General features: G+C 40.3%; 1 protein-coding gene across 1 annotated transcript in view; it reads left to right on the top strand.

Annotated features, from left to right (window-relative positions):
- Positions 1–12,670, top strand: part of SKP2 (S-phase kinase associated protein 2) — a 31,193-nt gene extending 18,523 nt beyond the window's left edge. The window contains exons 8-10 of the mRNA XM_045787266.2: positions 5,822–5,873; positions 6,048–6,155; positions 10,766–12,670. Coding sequence (XP_045643222.1) covers positions 5,822–5,873; positions 6,048–6,155; positions 10,766–10,979 — 374 coding nt within the window. The 3' untranslated portion in view covers positions 10,980–12,670. The remainder of the gene's footprint in view (positions 1–5,821; positions 5,874–6,047; positions 6,156–10,765) is intronic.
- The last annotated feature ends 8,664 nt before the right edge of the window (positions 12,671–21,334 follow it).

The following is a 21,334-nucleotide window of genomic DNA, read 5'->3' as shown; positions in this document are numbered from 1 at the left end:
CTGCAAGAGAAACTAGATGAATGCTGTGTTTGGTCCGTATGAAGCGGTGGTTCTCAACCAGGGGCAGTGTACCCACAGGGGGACATTTGGGGAGGTCTGGAGACATTTCTGCTGGCTGCAGCTGCGGGCGTGGTCCTGGCCACTAGTGGGCAGAAGCCGGGACTTCTGGTAAAGGAGTGCCCAGGACAGCAGAGTAGCACAGAAGGATAATCTGATCTGAAATGTCAGTAGTGCCACGGTTGAAAACTCGTTATAAACTCTGTTTACAAGCTCATATTTACAGCTCTTCTTAATTCGATCTAAGAGGACCGTGAAGTTGTTTAGTTGAACGTAGGCATTTGAAGTGAGGGGCAATGTGTGCACGTTAACAGACTTTATAAGCTTCAGCGTTCACTTATGCTTTGTTTATTTTGTCATTTTATTTTTTTAAAGATTTTTTAAAAATTTATTTGAGAGAGAGAGAGAGCACAAGCAGGAGGCAGAGGGAGAAGCAGACTCCCTGCTGAGCACGGAGCCCGACGCGGCACTCGATCCCAGGATGCTGGGATCATGACCTGAGCTGAAGGCAGACGCCTAACTGGCTGAGCCACCCAGGAGCCTCCAGTTATGCTTTAATTGTCTAATTAATCTGATGACAGTATTATATATTCATTCTCAAAAATATATAAAATATGGAAAAACCACCAAGAAAAATAAATCATCAGTAATCTCACTAAGCTCTTGCTGGGCTTTTTCCTGCATAAAAGTGTTTTTTAAAGTGGGACGTAGTGCGTGAAATACTTTGTAGTATGCTTCTGCCCCCCACCCCCAGATAATCCCATTTTTAGGAGCTACACCACATCATTTGCATTGACTATGTGGTATTCTGTCACTTAGATCTGAAATCGCAGCCACCAAAAACAAATGAAATCTTGCCATTTGCAGTGATGTGAATGGAACTGGAGGGTATTATGCTAAAGCAAAATAAGTCAATCAGAGAAAGACAATTATATGATCTCACTGATACGTGGAATTTAAGAAACAACACAGAGGATCATAGGGGAAGAGAGGAAAAAATGAAACAAGACGAAACCATAGAAGGAGACAAACTATAAGAGACTTGTAATCAAAGGAAACAAACTGAGGGTTGCTGGAGGGGAGGTGGGTAGGGAGATGGGGTAACTGGGTGATGGGCACTGGGGAGGGTATGTATTGTAATGAGCACTGGGTATTATATAATACTAATGAATTACCTGTACCCCTAAAACAAATAATACATTATATGTTGATTAATTGAATTTAAATTAAAAAAAGGAAAAAAAATATCAGGAGGTAACAGAAGAGATTATGCATATAGAAGTTATTTAAAATGGAAAAAAAAAAGAATCTCAAGCAGACTCCACACTGAACAGGGAGTCCAACATGGGGTTCCATCTCAAGACCCCGCGATCATGACCTGAGCCAAAACCAAGAGTCGGACATTTAACTGACTGCACCACCCAGGTGCCCCTAAATTTTTTAAAGTATTAAACAGTTTGAGGAATTTAACTAAATAAAAATATAATTAAGTAATTAAAAAAAAACAAATAGATATGGAATAATTTGTATCAATTCAATAATAATTTCTTCACTTGATCTCCTTGTAATGGACTTTTAGAATCTTTCCAGTTTTTTCCTTTTATAAACAACCTTGTCATGGACAGAGACAAATCTTGGTGTGCATTTCTAAGGGTGGATTCTTAAAAGTGGGATTGCTGAGTCAAGGATTAGGCTCTGTTCTTAAGCTTTGGGTTGTTCTTGCCAAATTGCCTTCCAAAGATTTTAAACTCCCCCCAGCAAGCAGCGTCTTCACGTTGAATCCCACCACCAGTTCTTCCCTATTCATCCCCAAGCCAAGAAAAGGCAGTGCCTCATTGACATTTCCTTATCTGAATTTCCCGTTTTATTGAGAGTTTTTCTGAATGAAACAAGGTTCTAGGGTGCGAGGTGGAGAAACTGCTGTAGGCAAGCTGCTGTTAATCTGTCCAAGTTTGGCTTTAAACGCTTCTCTTTGTTCCTCCAGAAAAGAATAGAGAGCTTGTTTACCAAACTCTGGCAAGAATAATAGGTAATAAAATCTTGCTTGTTAGACACATTCAGGGCAAGGTCAAAGATCCGTAATTTAAGTTGAAGTGTGTGTGCTCTGAGTTACGCAGTGGGAATCAGATGTTTCAATGTCTTTAACAGTGGTCCCCACTACACTATTTAGAAGATAATATGAATGCCCTTTTAGCTCCTAGACTGGTACTGGTCCGCCTGGGGTCAAGTTCCTGCTCTGCCGTTCCCTGGGTAGTCTTGAGCAAGTTGCTAAACTTCCCTGTTCCTCAGTTTCCTCGTCAGTAAAACGGAGATAATAGTGGAAGCCATCTCTTAGAGTCGTGGTAAGAAGGAAGTGGGTTAATCCCATGATGCGCGTTAACCCTAGTGAGCGTGCCGTGATCGTCGCTGTTATTTTTGCCACCCCCGTGGGGCAGTAGGGAAGCACTGACCAGGGTCTTGGATTTGACCTTGATTTCTCTAGATGAAATCACCTCTCTCCTTAAAATAACAGGTTAGATTTGGGGTTTAAGATGCCTTCTGGCTCAGGTGGCTCTCCAGCTCGAGGCGAAATGAAGGGGACAGTGTGTAGAGGGAATCTTAGTAGTGACTGCTGTTTACTAACCCTTTCTGCTGAGGGACGCCGGGGCTTAAATGAGGGCTGGACACTAGCCAGTTCTACCCCCCGAGGTTTTGTTCTTTCCTAGGTGGCATCAAAATCGGATTGGATCTAATTGGGGATTTGGGGGCTGGCTGGTGGGCTGGCTCCGTGATGGGTCGCTCAAGATTGTCCTGTGCACTTCTTCATTTTTTAGTCACTCATTAAACCAATGTTTATTGAGCACCTATGATGCGCAAAGCCCTGTTCCCGACTTGGGAGCTGTGGCCTTGAGCAAAACCGATGAAGTCACTGCTGTGCAGTGTACGTTCTGGCAGGGGAGCCAGACAACCCACAAATAACTAAATGTGATGAGAGGAGGTAAAAGCAGGAAGGAAAAATGGAGCGGAGTGACCAGGCAGAGTATTGGCCAGAGGGGGGCTGTTTTCAGATGGAAGGGCCAAAGAGAGGGCCTCTCCCTGGAAGTGACACCTGAGCAGAGGCCTCATTGAGTGAAGGCATGAGCTGTATAGATAAGTGAGGAAAGAACATTCTGGAACTGGGACCAGCAAGTGCAGAGGCCTTGATGGGGAACCAGTGTGAGAGGGAGCAAGGAGCACAGTGATAGGAGGTAAGATAGCCCAGGGTTCTCTAAGCCAAGGCAGAAGCTTTGTTCGGATTTTCTCTGAGTGAGATGGGAAGCCGCGGTAGCATTTTAAGCAGGAAATGAGAGGATCTGACTCCCCTGTAAAAGTCGTCTTCTAGTGCTGTGTTGAGACAAGGCTGTAAGAGACTCGGGGGGTGACGTGCAACGTGCCAAGAAGTGATCAGACATTCAGAAGCCAACAGGCTGGATGTGGGATGTGAGAGAACGGTTGAGTGTGCCTCCCGGGGTTTCGGCCTCAGCAGCTGATCGGTGATGTTAGCACTTTCTCAGAGACAGCGAAGACTTTAGGGACCACATTTAGAGGAGAAATGAAGTATTTGCTTTTAGGCATGAATTTGAGTGCCTGTCCCACATCACAGTGGGTATGTTGAGGGGAGTTTAAAATGCAGTTCTAGGGGTGCCTAGGTGGCTCAGTCGTTAAACGTCTGCCTTCGGCCCAGGGTGTGATCCCGGGGTCCTGGGATCGAGCCCCACATCAGGCTCCTCCGCTGGGAGCCTGCTTCTTCCTCTCCCACTCCCCCTGCTTGTGTTTCCTCTCTTGCTGATTGTCTCTTTCTGTGTCAAATAAATAAATAAAATCTTTAAAATAAAAATAAAAATAGAATGCAGTTCTAGGATTCAGGGGAGGGGAAGGGGCTGAAGACAGAACTGTGGGAAGAAAAAAACCCCAACTGTGAACAAAGCTTGTTTATTTTTAAAAATAACATGTATTCATTTTCTTTCTTTCTTTCTTTCTTCCTTTTTTTTTTTTAAAAGAGAGCAGTGGGGAGAGGGGGCAGAATCCTAAGCAGGTTCCACATCCAGAGCAGAACCTGATGGGGGGGCGGGGCTCCATCTCAAGACCCTGAGATCCTGACCTGAGCCAGAATCACAGGTCGAACACAACCAATTGAACTACCCAGGTGCCCCTATTGATTTTCTGATTGCAAAGTAGCACATGTGACTCTCTTCCCAATTCTGAAATTATCTGTAATCCCACCACCCTTGGGTGTATTTCCTTCCAGCCTTACCCCCCAACCCCATGAACCTTTTTCCCTCTGTGAGTTTTTGTATAAATATGAGTTTTTGAGTGTGTTTTTACTAAACTGAGATTGTAGTGCATTGTATGTATTTTGTTTTGTTTTCACTATACACTATAGCTTGAATATTTTTTAATGTCATGAAGTGTTATTTAAAAGCTTTTGAGTAACTGCCATTGGCATTGCATTCCACAGAATGGATGGAGGTTAACAAAATAATTGGGGAAGGGGCTATTATAAGTATTGCTAAAATGAATATTTTCTTGCACACCTCATTGTTTTTCTAAAAGTAGAATTACTGAGCCAAAGAACCAAGTGTATAATGCCCAGCCACACCAAAAAATCAGTTTGCTCCCCTGAAAGCCTGCATAAAATTAAATATCCACTTGTAATATACGTGGGACCTGCTTTATTATATTTCATCAATTCTGGATATTAGGATAGAATTTTTTTTCATTTGATAGCTGAAAAGCAATATGTTAATTTTATTTTTCCTTTCTTGCTCCATTTTTCTCTCTGGCCAAGTATTGCTTCATATTATTTGCCTATTTTCTGTGTTTATCTTTCTTTACTCTTCATATAAGACCATTAACTCTCTGTTTAATGTATGTTGGAAACATTCTCAGTTTTCTGATACTTCTTTAATTTTGTGTTTGTTTTGCTTTAACATGGTAGACTTAGAATTCTTACGTGGTAAATTATCAGCGTTTCTTTTATGTTTTCTTTTGTGTTTAGAAAATCCTTACTTATCCCAAGAGCCAATGAATAATTACCCTACATTTTTGCATTTTAGGACTTTTAAATATATGTGGAATTTATTTGGAAATATTATTTGAGTTGGAGAAATAAGTTTTTTCCTGCTTGTAGTAGCAATATAATTTTTAAAAATAACCTATGATTTCCCCCACTAATTTTTTTTTTTTTAAGATTTTTTATTTATTTATTCGACAGAGATAGAGACAGCCAGCGAGAGAGGGAACACAAGCAGGGGGACTGGGAGAGCCTGCGGAAGAGCCTGATGTGGGGCTCGATCCCATAACGCCGGGATCACGCCCTGAGCCGAAGGCAGACGCTTAACCCCTGTGCCACCCAGGCGCCCCTCCCCCACTAATTTTAAGTGCTACCTTTATAATACGTTATTTGTTTATAGATGATGGTGTTTGGTTTTGCATTTTGCTAGTGTGAGTGGGTTTTTTTTTCTTTTTTCCCCACGTAGGTATTGCAGATACATAGGTAAGCTATGGGTTGTTATTAACTTATCAAATTACATAGTTTTCTTACTATTTCCAGTTGATTCTCTTGGATTTTCTAGGTTCAAAATCTTATATGCCAAGGTGATGATTCTGTGTTTTATTTCTGAGAGTGTGACTCTAATTGCATTCATCGTTCCAAGCGTCTAGCGCAAAGTCTAACGATAGCGTTGACAGCTGTTGATAGTTGTCTTGTTCCTCATTTAACAGTGACCATCATTTTCTTCCCTAGATGTCTCAACCTTAGTTGGAAGATGCCCCAATCTTGTCCACCTAGACTTAAGGTATTTTTTTTCGTTTATTTATTTTAAAACAAACATTGAAAAATCACGACTGCTCATTGAAGGAGGAAAGGATCTTAACATGTTGAATTGAAGGAACCAAGCGGCCGGTTATTTCTGTTTTCGCCATCTGAACTGATGCATAGGTTTTGAGTCTGCTCTTCTGCTCTGTTCCAGCGATAGCGTCATGCTGAAGAATGACTGCTTTCCGGAATTTTACCAGCTCAACTACCTCCAACATCTCTCACTCAGTCGGTGCTATGATATAATACCTGAAACTTTACTGTAAGTCTTTCATTTTCTAAAAGTAGGAGAAGACAGGGAGCAAAAGAGATGCCACTTGGTGCTAATATCTGCTGTTATTAATAGCAGATGCTTAAAACTGGAACATCTGGAGGGGAGGCGGGTGGGGGATGGGGTAACTGGGTGACGGGCATTGAGAGGGCACGTGATGTGATGAGCACTGGGTGTTATACGCAACTGATAAATTACTGGACACTACATCTGAAACTAATGATGTACTATATGTTGGCTAGTTGAATTTAAATTAAAAAAAAACTTGAACATCACCACTGGTGTACCACAAGGAGGTTAGGGAAGTGCCACAAAACAGAAAAATCAAGGCAAAATTTTTTGCTTAAAATATCTTGGAAAGTTGACTGGGATAATTTACTAAACATTTATTATTTAGCTAGAAGCAGGTTTAAATATTAGAATGCCACGCTCTGGTATCTGGAAGCCTTGCAAAATGAGAAGACCGTGTTTTTACCTCCAGCAAGCTCAGAGTATAACTGGGGAAGCAGACCCAATGGGGACTTTCTTCCCTGCTCCCCCACATTTTTCAAATCAACTCCAGTTAATTCTGAAAGGCTCCCTCTGGGCTGAGATGAAAATTCTGTAATCTTCTAGTGATGTCTATCCTGGACGGTGGTCAAAGAATGGGAGGAATGGCATCATGTAAACGGTAGATGGCATGAGTCCGGTGCTATCTTGGAATGGGGGAGACTGACATCCAGGAGAGTGAAGTGACTTAACCTGAGGCTGTAAAGAAAGTTAATGGCTGAGCTAGGTCTGCACCCTAGGTTTTCTGGGCCGATGAAAATAGTCCGTAGCTAATCCAGTAGCTGTTAGGAGGGTTCACTTTGTACCTGCTCAGCACCTTCCACAAAATCAAGGGAGTGCCAAAAGGAGTCTGGGCTGTCTGTCTTTTACAAGGTGCTATTCCCAAGTCATCCTAGGAGTAACATCGTCTGTTTATTTTTAAAGTTTCCTTTCTTCTATCCGCAAAGGGCCAGAAAATCCTTCTCATGTAGGTGTAAACGTATAGCAGTTTTATTGAAAACCACAGGAAGTCAGTATCTTGAATTTGGCCGGGCGCCCCGCTTGTTCCAGCCGGTACGCCTTGACCGAGGCTGTGCCCTCCTGGAGCCCCCCTGTCCGAAGGAAGTAATTTAGCTTCTGATTCCTGCCAAAGAAGGTAGTGAATTTGAACAAAGAATTTTTGTAGTCCTCGAACGATTGGTTTGGATCTTCTAAGTTAGTCTCCAGAATTAATAAATCAGATACGTCAGCTATACAGGGTTAACTAGTAGAATTAGAGAATCCAGTAATTACATTTTTAATTAATCACTTTAATTAATCTTGGGGCTCCGGGTCTGAGCCAGTATCTCGTTTGAAAAAGCACTGCCTAAAAGGGATGGTCTTCACTTCCGTGGCTCTTAGACGGTAGGGTGTGAACTCCTCTATATGGAACCCGTATTAAAATCTGGTGCCCTCTAGTATCCAGAACTCCTAGGGGCCTCTAGCGTCCACCTAGAGAGCATCTCTGTCACCTGTCTCTCCTGTCCTAGCCGTCTGGGCTTTGGCGTCATTGCCTGTGCAGCCCCTGGGGACGACAGTGATCAGTCTTTTTTGGTTGCTTTTCTCAAGAGAATCTTACCCAGTCTCACTTCTGTTCTTTCTCTCCCGAGAAAGAAGCTAATAAGCAGGTAATCCCCAATGCTTTTTCTTGAGCAGAGGCTAAGGGAAGGCTGTGAGCTCTCACAGTTTAGTATTTTCGTCCAGTAGAATAATAACACTTGCGGGGTCCTACCTGCAGGCAGAGTGAATGGGTGGTTAAGGGCACAAACCTCAAGTCACGAACCTGAGTTTGAACCCTTACTGCCTTGTCGTGACTTGTCTCAACCTTATCTTGAAATAAGAGAAATGGGCATCAGGAGTTCAGATACAAATCAGATGACCAAAAAAGAATGAGAACAGAGAGAAAAAAGATGCTCTCCTTTTACTTGAAGGTAAAAGAGTGTGTTTCTTCAGGCATTATGTAAATAGTACACTGGTTAAACCTTATGAATCCATTAAAATGAGTTTGCCCGTACCCTATCGTTAGAAGTTTCTTAAGATAAAGTGTTATTTTCTCTAATTTCATTCTGGCAGCTGATGTACTCGAAATTCATAGAAGACTTCTATGGATCCTCAATAATAATTTTGAGAAAGCCATTTATGCTAAAGAATTCTTATTTCTTAGAAGTGGGAAAATAAAATTTGAGTGACTTTCTTCTGTAATACTAGTGCTTTAGAATGCTTGGGAGACCGTAGGTTTTTCTTCTACAGAATATGTCCACATTGTATCTATTCCTTTCGGCCTGAAGTGATCTTATCCCCTATGTCCAAACTTTCTTCTGATTATTCCGTATCTCTCGTTCAAGTAAGAAAGCCACGTTGGAGATAGTAAACTGATCTGAGATTAGGAGAAACTAAATAAAAAGTCTGTGGTAGGAGAATTTATAGTTAGGCGTTTACTAGATTTTATAAGGAAAACAGGATTGTGTCATTGAGGTAAGGTGTGGACCTGTGAAAGGGTCTGTAAATATCTTTCGTTTACTTGGATGAACCAAAGATACACAAGACATTATCCTTTTATATTTCTTAAATTGGAAACAATGGCTCTTCAACTGTTTATTCATTGCTGTTTACTGTCCTTTGGTTGCTTTTCAGTCTAAAGATAGATGCTTATAAATTTGTTCTAAGATGACACATGTACTAAGGGGCGTTCGGTGTTGTTTTGTTTTGTTTTATTTAATTGTGAAAGACTTTCTGGCTTTTCAGCCTGGATCATCCACCATCCCATGGTGTGCAGCTCACTCATTTCTCACCTAGGACACCTGAGTGTCTTCTGAGAGTCTGCTGCCATTTCCTTCCTCCCACCAAGGCTCCTTCTCAACACTGTTGCAGGAACATTTCTTCCGCCATCTGCTATACATCCTTTCCTCACTCCCACCTACTGTCCACTGTAGAATGACTTACAGTTTGGCTAATTCAAATATCCCAGCACCCAAATTCTCATTACAAGGTTCTCAAATACTCAGATTTCACATAAGAGGGATTTAAGGTTGGGGCAGAATTGCTGTCATCTTAAGTGATGTTGAGTGTAAGCATCTCTGTGCTGCGGCCTTTCTTTGCACTCCTGTGTCTATTCCAGAGGTCAGTTTACCTGAAGAAGAACAGTACTTTGTTATTCCTTATCGTCTTTTTTGTCTGTTGTAACCTCCAGATCTTACCATCCTTTTATGAACTCCAAGCATATTTATCTTACTTAGATAGTACTCTTATTTTCTAAATTACCCTTCATCTTTATTCATCTAACATGTATTAGACATCTGTGGTGTTTAATATACTTGTTGAAAGTAGGATAAATACATTTAGGGGTAGTGGGGTGACTGGGCGAGTGGGTTGAACGTGGAAAGTCCTAAGGCCAGTGGAACAGTTTGAGTTCCGTAAACAAGAGGGCAGCATCAAAGGCTTGGAGGGTGGAAGGGGTGGAGGGGTGACATAACCTGAGCTAGGCTTTAGGAAGATGCCTTGGACCTTGACATATAGAATAGGCCGGAAGGAAGAAAGATTGGCGGCCAGGTGATAATTGCTATGAGGAAAGTGGTTTTTTAGCAATTATCGGCAAGAGGAAAATAAAAAGGATGCTTCTAACGCTAGGTCATTGATGTGTTCATTGATCTGCTGTGGGATTTTGTTGATATTCCAAACTAAATATTCCCTTTCCTAAGACTTTGTACTGTGTGTCCCAACCTGGAGCAAATACAGATCAGAGAGATGAATTTCTAAGCACATAGATCTGAGTTAAGAAGAAAGAATCATTACCTAGAAGTATTTACTTTGGGGAAACAGTCTCCCTTTCTCGTGGATCAGAATGTCACTGTTGACAGAACTGTATTTCACTTAATGGGAAATAGCTGAGAAGAGGATTGGCATAGATGTGACACCCCCCCCCAAAAAAGTGCTATGTAGAGAAGTCAGACGGCTTTTGCCTCTCGTAGAAAAGGTGTGAGCAGTTACTCCTTTTCTCCACCTGCACCCAACTGCATAGCCCCGTCCAAAGTACCTTAGTGAAGTCGCTGTTAGGTTTTGTCGCAGGCAATGGACTTACTGAGAAGTTACCTTAACTTCTGCTGTTCTTTTGAGAGGAGGAGACTAGTTCAAATAAAGGTCAAGTCCATACTTTGAAACTACGTGTAACCCGTGGTGATTCTTTACCATCACCAGCTTCTAGCTTCTCACCATACGGTAACTCCTCTCAATTTAAATCAAGAACAGCGAAAGGAAACAACTATGGTTGGTTTTAAATAAACCTCGGGGTATTCAGGTTGTGAGAAAACATTTAGCAAAACGCGCCTGCATGGGTCCTCAGGCCATATTGTCTGAGCCGTAGCCTGTGCTTTCTGCTTTGATTCACCTTTGCTCTTTCCTCAGATCATTGATGGCAAATTGTGTTTTCAGTTTGCATTTTATGGACTATGATACAAGTGGCACAAATTGGGTCATGGAACTCTAGTGGATCAGTCACCATGGACTGCTACTCTGAAAGGTCTCTCTTCCTTTTCCAGTGAACTTGGAGAAATTCCCACCCTAAAAACACTACAAGTTTTTGGAATCGTGCCAGACGGTACCCTTCAACTGTTAAAAGAAGCCCTTCCTCATCTACAGATTAATAGTTCCCATTTCACCACCATCGCCAGGCCGACCACTGGCAACAAAAAACCCCAGGAGATATGGGGCATCCGATGCCGGCTGACACTGCAGAAGCCCAGTTGCCTATGAAGCATTTATTGCAGGATGCTGTCCCCTCTTTTCTTTGGAACAGGGAAAATAGGCAGGTAGCCCGCTTGCTGGAGCACTCGGCTGTTTTTATTCTTGGTTTCCCCTTTGCCTTCCTTCTGCAAGTATATTAGACAACCATTTGAGAGCGAAAACTATGAAGTTTTGCTTTTTCTAAATAACCAGAAAAGCTTCGGTCACTGCTTCTGTGCACTTAAGAGCCTAAGTTTAAGGCCTTTTGGAATTTTAGGAGAGCCTGTAATTTCAGGATACCTTAAACAGCAAGATTTGAGCCACCTCTTTCAAGTGTCCTTCTTATTCAATCTATTTAGAATCAAGCGTAAGATTCACCACCAGCAAATCATTTTCACGATCTATATGGTAACTTTCTTCTATTTAATTTTGCAGTATTGCTTTGTAAAACATAGATTGGTAGAAGTATTTGTATTGTGAACGGAACAAAAGGAGAATCATAGGATAGTAGCATTTGTGGCAATCTCTTCCGGAGATCGAAAAATAGGCATTTCAACTTTGCCTTTAGATTTGAAATTAGGTTCATGGAAACAAAGCCCTGGGCAATTCACCTGGAAATCTAAATGAAAAACAACTAACCAATCAGCGGTAAAGAATTGGTACAGAATTTGAAGGCTCAAGAGGCAGTTTTCTATGACGGGTTAATCTGAAGTATCCTCTAATGCACCTTCGTGAAGTTTCCTTCATGCCCTGTGTTCCCAGAATTCCGAATTAGCTGAGGAAATATAATTGTGGTCTTCTAACTTTCTGATCAAGTGATGTTAACGTGAGTTCTTTAGCTTTTGAGATGACTTGCTTTGTTTTAGAAAGGTGGTAGTAGCCAGTCTTTATTCTTGAAATGTTGGATGGAACGCCAAACTGAAGTTGCCTGCCATTTTCCTTTATAGCCAAGGTTCTTAAAGTTATTTTTATATTATTCTAGAATCAAGTATTTTAAATTGTCTTCTTAAAAAAAATTGTCTCCCACAATAATTGTTTGAAAGTCATTGTTTTCTAGTTACTAGACCTCGAGTTCCCTAAGAACTACATGTTCATTGACTCACAGACATAACCTCGGAGTAGGTGTGGGTTCCACGCAGTTTCAAAGCAGTAAGACAACTTGAAACTTACAAAGTTAAGACTCAGGTGTGGAATCTTTTGATAGCAACAGTGATTTTTTTTTTAATGGTGTCTAGAAGAAAAAGGATTAAATTCTACTTAAAAAAACAAAACAAAACACTAATGTCTTTAAATTGATGACCTTCCCATATGTTCAAAATGGAACAAAAAGAGCTAAAACCTGTTATTTCTGTTCACATTAATTGTTTTTAAATCAGACTTTTTAAATGTTAGAAACTACGGTATGAAGTGCCCTTATCAGCTCAGGCCTAAGGAAGAACATTTTAAAGTGGCATTATACGGGAAATGATTGTTTCGATTTTGTACTAGTTAAAAAGTGCTAAATATACTACATGAAATTATTGTTTACAGATTAGTGACAAGGGCTGATGACAGGATCCATTTGGACTGTGATTTCCAGATGCCCTCAAACATGCAGTACTTCCAAACTCAAGTCCAGCCATAAGCTATTTTGCTAACATGTCAGAGTAATCTGTATTTTTGTATGTGATTTCTACTTTTATAGACCTGTTTTAAAATAAAACACATTTTTATAAAAATGAGTTGTTCCGCTAAGTTGTATTCCTTTGTTCTTTCTCTTTTTTTCCTTAAGTACTATGGTTAAAAATAGAAAGCACTGTACGGTATGCCTTTGGTATGGTGTGTCCTCGGTCCAGCCCTCTAGTTAAAGACCTACAAAACTAGCCCTAAAATGGTCCGCTCTGTTCCATCCACTTCTTATGCTTTCTGTCAAATTAAAATGATAGTGTGTAATGCTTTCTGAGAAAGTGCTAAGTACAGGCTTATTCTTATCTTTAAAGTGCTCTAAAATAGTAATATTTATAAAACATTTGGAATTCGGGTGATTAATGTGATTCTCAAGGCAGCTAGTATCACTTTTTAAACATAGCCTGGACCAGCTTACGCTGTATGTTTTACTCTTGTTAGGAGACTGTTTGGCGCACTGTCTACCTAAGAGGTCTTGGGAATTCCATTCCCTTTGACCCGTGCATTCAGATGGTAGAATGGTGATTCTTACTCAACATCACCCCCCCCCCTTTTTTTTTTGGCTGCTTTTTGTTATGCTGTTATCACTTTTATGCTTGCTTCTTTAATTATGAAAAATGTCAATTACCTGCAAAAATTAGAGACTGTCATGAACCTCATCATTCACTTTTGTCATTAACTTATGGCCTGTCTCATTTTATCCATCATCACAACCGCTCCCTCACACCCCCACCCACTCAAATTACTTTGAAGTAGAGTTTATAAGAATTTGGTATATACATCTGAAAGAGATTCTCCTGAATTCATTCTGAAACATTAAATATCAAGACACTGTTGAAAATTCCCTAGTCGGTCTCAAGTGCTCCCCTTACACAGGTTTGTTTTGATGAGGCTCCGGAAGTCCCCAGAAGTCCCGACCATGCGACCATGCGTTTGATCGACACTCTCCTAAGTCTCTTAACCTTTGGGTTCCCCTCCCCCCGGCTTTTTTTCCTTTGTTTATTTTTTGAAAAAACTAGGTTGTCCTGTGTTCTACCTACTGACTTTTGTTGATGTGAGCCCTGTAGTGACATGTAACAGGTTAATCTGTCCCCTGTTTCCATAAACTGGTGGTTAGATTAAGCAGCAAAAAGCCCTAGACCAAGGGCATTTTGCCACCCAGGAGACGTTCGGTAATATCTGAGAACATTTTTTGGTGGTCGCAAGCAGAGAGGTGCTGCTGGCATCTAGCAGGTGGGGCTAAGGATGCTGATAACTAACCATCTTACAAGGTATAGGACAGCTCCCCACAAGGTGTTATCTGCTTCAAAATGTCAGCAGTGCCGGGCTTTGAAACCCTGCTCCCAAGGCTGATCTTACCAATTCCTTTTTCAGCGAATCGATTCTTGCTAGGTGGTATCATGTTCTTCCGTCAAGAGGCACGTAACATCTGGCTGTCATTCTTTTTATGTTTCTCACATCTGCCTGTGGCCCTTGATTCCTCCCTCTCCTGTACCCACGAGTTCCGGAGATTGGACTTTCTGGGTAAAGTAACTCGTATCCCTTCCGTCCTGGTGAACTTGATTGCAGTCCAACGTGTACTGAAGAGCTACAACGTGGACAATACTGTGTTTGAGCGGCAGCAGCTGGGACGGTGCAGAGCACCTGAGGAAAGGCACAAAGTAACCCAGAGACTGGAAAAAACTAGAAAGAAACCCCTTTCCACTGGATACCCTAACCCTGCCTGCAACAAGCAAAAAGGCAGCCTCCTCTTTTGTTAACACCCTCTCTCCTTCCCAAACTCGCGGAGTAGCCAAGGAAGTCAAAAAAAGACTCTTCCTCATGAGGCCAACTCTTCGTGGTACGGGCTGAAGTGCTAGGCTTTGGCGATATTTTAGTCTGACACTGCATTTAAAGCAGAAAATCTACAATAACCCATTTAAAATCCTCATGGAACTACTTAAAAGATGAACACAATGTTTGTGAGGAATCATTCCACAAAGAGAAGAGATGTTTTGAAGAGAAGATCTGAGGCGGAAGGAGATAGCTATATAATCGAAGTGTATTTACCAAAGTTATTTTAAGTAGATTAGTTTCTTGTGAAAGCCAAGAAGAACCAGCCTCGTGTGACAGCATCATTCAAGCGCCCTCCATCCATCCGAAGAAAGTAAGTGTGGGAAATAAACAGCATTTGTAGTTGGGGGAAATGTCTGTGTAGAAGAACAGTTTGTAGAAACCTGGTTCTCAGATACTGTCCTGCTTATTTCAAATATCCATCTAGCAGGTCCCCCCCTACACATTCCATAAGGAAAGAATGTTCAATTTCAGTATGTTAAGACTGTTGTTTATTATTGTAATTAGCAGTTTCTTCCCTAGCTTTTTATTTTGATGTAGTTCTGTTTATTTTTGCTTTTGTTGCCCTACATCCAAAAAAATACTGCTGAAAGTGATGACAAAAGGGTTTACTGCCAGTGTTTTCTTTTAGGAGTTTTATGGCTTCAGGTCTTTCTTACATTTTAGTCTTTATTCCGTTTTCAAGTTTATTTTTGTCTCGAGTGCAAGAAAGTTCTGTAGTTTCATTCTTCTGCATGTGGCTGTCCATCTTTCCAGCACCATTTATTGAAGAGGCTGTCTTTTCCCCATTGCATATTCCTGCCTCCTTTGTCATAGATGATAGTTGATCCTTAAACAAAATGGCTTTGAACTTTATGGGACCATTTATATGCATATTTTTTGAATACATATATTGGAAAAATTTTTTTGGAGATTTCAGACAATTCGAAAAAATTCTCAGATGAACCCTGTAGCCTAGAAATAAACAAAATTTTAAAAAGTTAAATATGTCATGAGTGCATAAAAGTAGGTAGACACTATTCTATTTCATCAATGACTACCATAAAATAAACACAAACCTATTATAAAATGTTAAAATTTATCAAACTTACGTAAGCACACACAGACTGGTGCCGTTTGCAGTTAGAGGAATGTAAACACATAGAGATGCCATATTAAACCGTAATCATAAAATTATCCGTAGTACGGACCGTGCTCCTGTGGGAAATTTATAGCCACCTGCTGTTGCTGTGGAAGTGAGCTCAGGGATTGCAAGAATTCGCTTACATGGCCGTGTGTTCCCGTCATCTGAGCAGTTCGTCTTCAGTGCATTGCATATCACTTTGAAAGATTTCTCACAGCTCTCACGTATTTGTCATCATGCTGAGTACAATACGTGACCTTGAGTAATACCTTAGGATCCACATGACGTGCCACTGGCGGTACTGAAATTGGTCCCAGGAAGCGGAGAAAAGTCATGATGTTACAAGAAAACTTGACTTGCTTGGTATGTACCATAGCTTGGGGTCTGCGTTTGCAGCTGCCCACCATTTCAAGGTAAATGGATCCAGCTAAGGACTGTGGTAAAAAAAAAAAAAAAAAGGAAATGTGTGAATCTGTGGGTGCAGCCACACCAGCAGGAGTGAACACCATGCACTTTTTACAAAATACTTTTTTATCTTGTATTAAAAATGCAGCTTTTGTGTGGGTTCCGGATTGCTGTAAGAAAGGTATACCTGTAGGCTAATATGATTTGAGAAAAAGCAAGGTCATTATATGACAACTTAAAGTAAAAGGAAGGTGAAGCATTTTAAGCTGGAGAATTTAATGCCAGCAAAGGATGGTTTGATAATTTTATAAAGAGGTTTAGCTTAACGCCAAGGTAACAGGAGAGACAGCTTCTGCCAACGAAGAGGCAGCAGACAAGTCCCCAGAGCTCATTAAGAAAATCATTGAGGAGAAAGGATATCTGCCTGACCAGGTTTTAATGCAGGTGAAAGTGGCCTACTCTGGGGGGAAAAAAATGCCACAAAAGACATTTATCAGTAAGGAAGAGAAGCAAGTACCAGTATGTGAAGCAGGAAGGGACTGGCTACTTTTTGTCCAAATGCAGTCAGGTTTATGATCAGCACTGCCCCTTGCTAACCCCCAAGCCTTGAAGGGAAAAGATAAACACCAACTGCCAGTCTTTTCGTTGTACAAGAAGGCCCAGACAGTAACAACTCTTTATAAAATGGTTCCATGGATGCATTGTCCCTGAAGCCAAGGACTGCCTTGCCAGTAGGGGACTGTTGTTTAACATTCTTTTGCTATTGAACAACGCCCTGGCCATCTAGAGCCTGGTGAGTTTATCAAAGTGGTCTACTTGCCCCCCCCCCCCAGTACAATGTCTCTAATTCAGCAGTCTCTAATTCTTGATCAGGGGGTCATAATGACCTTCAAGGCTTACACACAGTACTCTATGGAAAGGCTTGTCAGTGCTTTGCAAGAGAACCCTGACAGAACATCATGAAAGTCTGGTAGAATTTTTCCAATGCAGATGGCATTGTTACAGGAAAAGCCAGGAAAGCTCTCGAGCCCTAAACAAATTCCTGCTGGAGAAAACCATGTCCAGATGTTGTGCGTGACTTCACAGGGTTTATGACAGAGCCAATCAAGGATATCATGAAGGAGATCGTGGATATGGGGGGGGAAAAAAGGTGGGGGATGAAGGCTTTCGAGATAAGGTTTTCGGAGAAATTCAAGAGCTACTAGACGCCACACCAGAGAAGTTAACTAGAGATGACTTGATGGAGGTGAGCGCTTCTGAACCAATGCAGATGATGATGAAGACAAAGACATAGAAGCAGCAGCAGAAAACAAACCGACATTAGACGGTCAGGTCAGGGTTCTGATTAAGACTGCTTTCGATTGCATTTACTACCTGGACCCTTCTATGAGATGGGCACTGAAACTAAAGCATTGGTGGGAGAAAACTGGCACTCCATAGAAATATTTTTAGCACAAGGAAAAAGCAAAAAGGACAGAAATCATGATGTATTTCCGTGGAGTTAACACGGAGTGTGCCTGCCTCTCCTGCCTCCCCTCCACCTCTTCGTTTCTGCCGTCCCTGTGTCTCCGTGCAAGTCCGGCCCCTCCTCTCCCTTCTCCCCAGCCTCCTCGACATGAAGACAATGAGGATGAAGACCTTTTGATGATCCATTTAATGAGTACTAAACAATCTGCTGTACAGTTAATAAACTTCTCTGCTGTATGTATGTGTGAATGTCTTCATGTGAAAACCTAACCGTGTGGCAAGAACTGTCTGATATGTTGTGTCATCCTCATCATCACCTGCGTACTCACAGGGAAGAACGTCACATGCAAAACACGCCTGGAAGTAGATAGCCTATCCTTACATAGGCAGAAGGTGAGTGATTTTAATATAAAATTAATAATATTCTTCTTACTATCTTATAACTGCTTTTGAAAAATTACATTACAGCGTGCCTCTTTCTTGTAACTGGAGAAACTGTATCAGCCTGTTATCAAGGTAAGTGGTTTTTAAAAAAAATATAACTTTCTAATACTGTGTTATGAATATGACCGTCATGCTCTAAGTATTTTATAATGATTCATTCACAGGTGTACAGGCTCGGGCACTGTGAAAGCATCGTATTTACACTGGGCTACTGTAAAGCGATGATCTTGCTGCCTCTTTGTAATCGATGCATGAATCATTATAGCTGTGAACAAATAGGAATCTGTTTTTCACATTATCTTTTCATTTTTCATGTTTAGTGTTAATATGTGTAACATTTACAGTGTTTTTTATAAGACAATATTGATGATAGTAATGACAAATGATTAATCTTATAAACAGATTGTGGATATGGGGAAAAAAAGGTGGGGGATGAAGGCTTTCGAGATAAGGTTTTTGGAGAAATTCAAGAGCTAATAGACACCACACCGGAGGAGTTAACTAAAGATGACTTGATGGATAATGACTTAGATTATATGGTAATGTAAATGTATTTTCCTTATGATTTTCGTAATATTTTCTGTAGCTTTATTGTGAGAATACAATATATAATATATAATATGTATATATTACATATATGTGAGAATACAATATATAATATATAATATGTATATATTACATATATGTATATATGTATACATATATGTATATAATACATATACAAAATGTGTTAATCAACTGTTATTACTAAGGCTTTCGGTCAACGGTAGGCTATTAGTAGTTAAGTTTTGAAGGAGTCAAAATCCTTTGGAGAATAGCTGTGTTGGCAGGGGGTCATGCCCCTAACCCCCACGTTGTTCAAGGGTTAACTGTAATTGACCTTCTGAGTATGGGTTTATTTCTGGGCTCTTATCCTATTCCATTGATCTGTGTGTCTTCATTTGTGCCAGGACCATATTGCTTTGATTACAAAGCTTTGTAGTATAGCTTGAAATCAGAGAGTGATACCTCCAGCTTTGTTCTTCTTTCTCTAAGACTGTGTTCAGGTCTTTTGTCGTTCCATACAGATTTTAGGATTATTTATTCTAGTTCTATGAAAAATGCCACTGGTGTTTTGATAGGGATTGCATTGACTCTGTTGATTGCTTTGGGAAGTATGTAGTTTTTAACAATATTAAGTCTTCTAATCCACGAGCACAGAATATCTTTCAGTTTGTGTCATCTTTAATTTCTTTCATCAGTGTCTTACGGTTTTCATAGTGTTTCTTTCATCTTGGTTATATTTATTTTATTCTTTTTGATAGAACTATAAGTGCGATTGTTTTCTTTTTTTTTTTTTTAAAGATTATTTATCTATTTGACAGAGAGACAGCCAGCGAGAGAGGGAACACAGCAGGGGGAGTGGGAGAGGGAGAAGCAGGCTCCCAGCGGAGGAGCCTGATGTGGGGCTCGATCCCAGAACGCCGGGATCACACCCTGGGCCGAAGGCAGACGCTTAACAACTGCGCCACCCAGGCGCCCCGCGATTGTTTTCTTAATTTCTCTTTTACATAGTTTAGTATTAGTGCATAGAAGCTACAGATTTCTGTATATTATGTATTATGCAGTTTTCCTGAATTCACTTATTCTAACAGTTTTTTGGTGGAGTCTTTTGGGTTTTCTATATATAGTATGATGTGATTGGCAAATGGTGACTGTTTTACTTCTTCCTTTTCAGTATGGGTGCTTTTATTTTTTTTCTCATTTGATTCTATGACTAGGATTTCCAGTACTACATTGAGTAAAAGTGGGGAGAGCAGGCATTTCTTGTCTTGTTCCTCATCTTAGAAGAAAAGCTTTCAGTTTTTCACTGTTGATTATGATGTGAGTTGTGCGTTTGTCACATATGGCCTTTATTATGTTGAGGTTTCTTTCCTCTATACAAACTTTGTTGAGAGATTTTATCGTAAGTGGATATTGAATTTTGTCATCTATTAAAGTCATCATGATTTTTATCTTTTTTTTTAAGATTTTATTTATTAGAGAGAGAGAGAGCACACAAGCAGGGGGAGCAGGAGGGAGAGGGAGAAGCAGGCTCCCTGCTGAGCAAGGAGCCCAACGTGGGGCTTGATCTCAGGACCCTGAGATCCTGACCTGAATGGAAGGCAGATATTTATCCGACTGAGCCACCCAGGCACCCCTATGTTTATGTTTTGGTGATGTGGTATCTCATTTTGATTGATTTGTGGATATTGAAGCACCCTTGCATTTCTGGAATAAGCCCATCATAGTATATGATCTTTTTAGTATATTGTTGACTTCAGTTTGCTAATATTTTTTTGAGGGCTTTTGCATCTATGATTGTCAGGGACATCAGCCTGTAATTTTTGTTTGGTCATGTCTTTGTCTAGTTTTGTTTTCAGGTTAATGCCAACCTTCTAGAATGAGTTTGGAAGTAAGTGTTCTTTCCACTTCAATTTCTTAGAATAGTTTGAGAAGGATAGGTATTACCTTTAAAGAAAAATATTTGCTAAAATTTATCTGTGAAGCCATCTGGTCCTGGACTTTGATTTGTTGGCAGTTTTTAAATTACTTGTTCAATTTCTTTACTAGTAACTGGTTCGTTAAGGTTTCTCTTTCTTCCTGATTCAGTCTTGCAAGATTATATGCTTATAGGAATTTATCATTTTTTCAAGGTTGTCCAATTTATTGGTGTAAAACTATTCATAGTAGTCTCTTATAATTTGCAGTGTCAGTTGTTAACTTCACTTTGAATTCCAGTTTTATTTATTTAGGCCCTCACTTGAGTCTAGCTAAAGGTTTATCAGTTTTGTTTATTGTTTCAAAGAACCAGTTCTTTCAGTGTTTTTTTCTCTTTTTTTTAGTCTTTATTTCATTTATTTCTGTTCTGATCTTTATTATTGCCTTCCTTCTGCTAACTTTGGGTTTTGTTTATTCTTCTTTTTCTAGCTCCTTTAGTTATAAGGGTACGTTGAGATTCTTGTTTTCTCTTGAGGTAGGCCTGTATCATTACAAACTTTCCTTAGAAGTGCTTTTGCTACATCCAACCGATTTTGGAGTATTGTGCTTCCGATTTCATTTACCTTTAGGTATTTTCTGATTTCCTCTTTGATCTCTTCATTGACCCATTAGCTTTGTTTAGCCTCCACATGCTTGTATTTTTTTCCATTTTTTCCCCCTGAAATTAATACCTATGTTCATACTGCTGTCGTCAGAAGATGCTTGCTAGGATTTCACTCTTCTTAAATTTACTGAAGCTCGTTTTATAGCCTAACATATGATCTGTTCTAGAAAATGTTCCATGTGCACTTGAAAAGTATGTGTATTGTCCTGTTTGGGGTTGGAGTGTTCTGTATATTATCTCCTGAGTCCATCTTGTCTAATGTGCCAATTAAAGCTACTGTTTCCTTACTGATTTTCTGTCTGGATGATGTATGCATTGATGGAA

This window comes from Ursus americanus, chromosome 15, assembly GCF_024610735.1.
Source record: "Ursus americanus isolate L20-20 chromosome 15, mUrsAme1.1.p, whole genome shotgun sequence".
Lineage (NCBI taxonomy): Eukaryota > Metazoa > Chordata > Mammalia > Carnivora > Ursidae > Ursus > Ursus americanus.
Note: the sequence above shows the minus strand (reverse complement) of the source record. Positions and strands in the feature narration are given on the sequence as shown.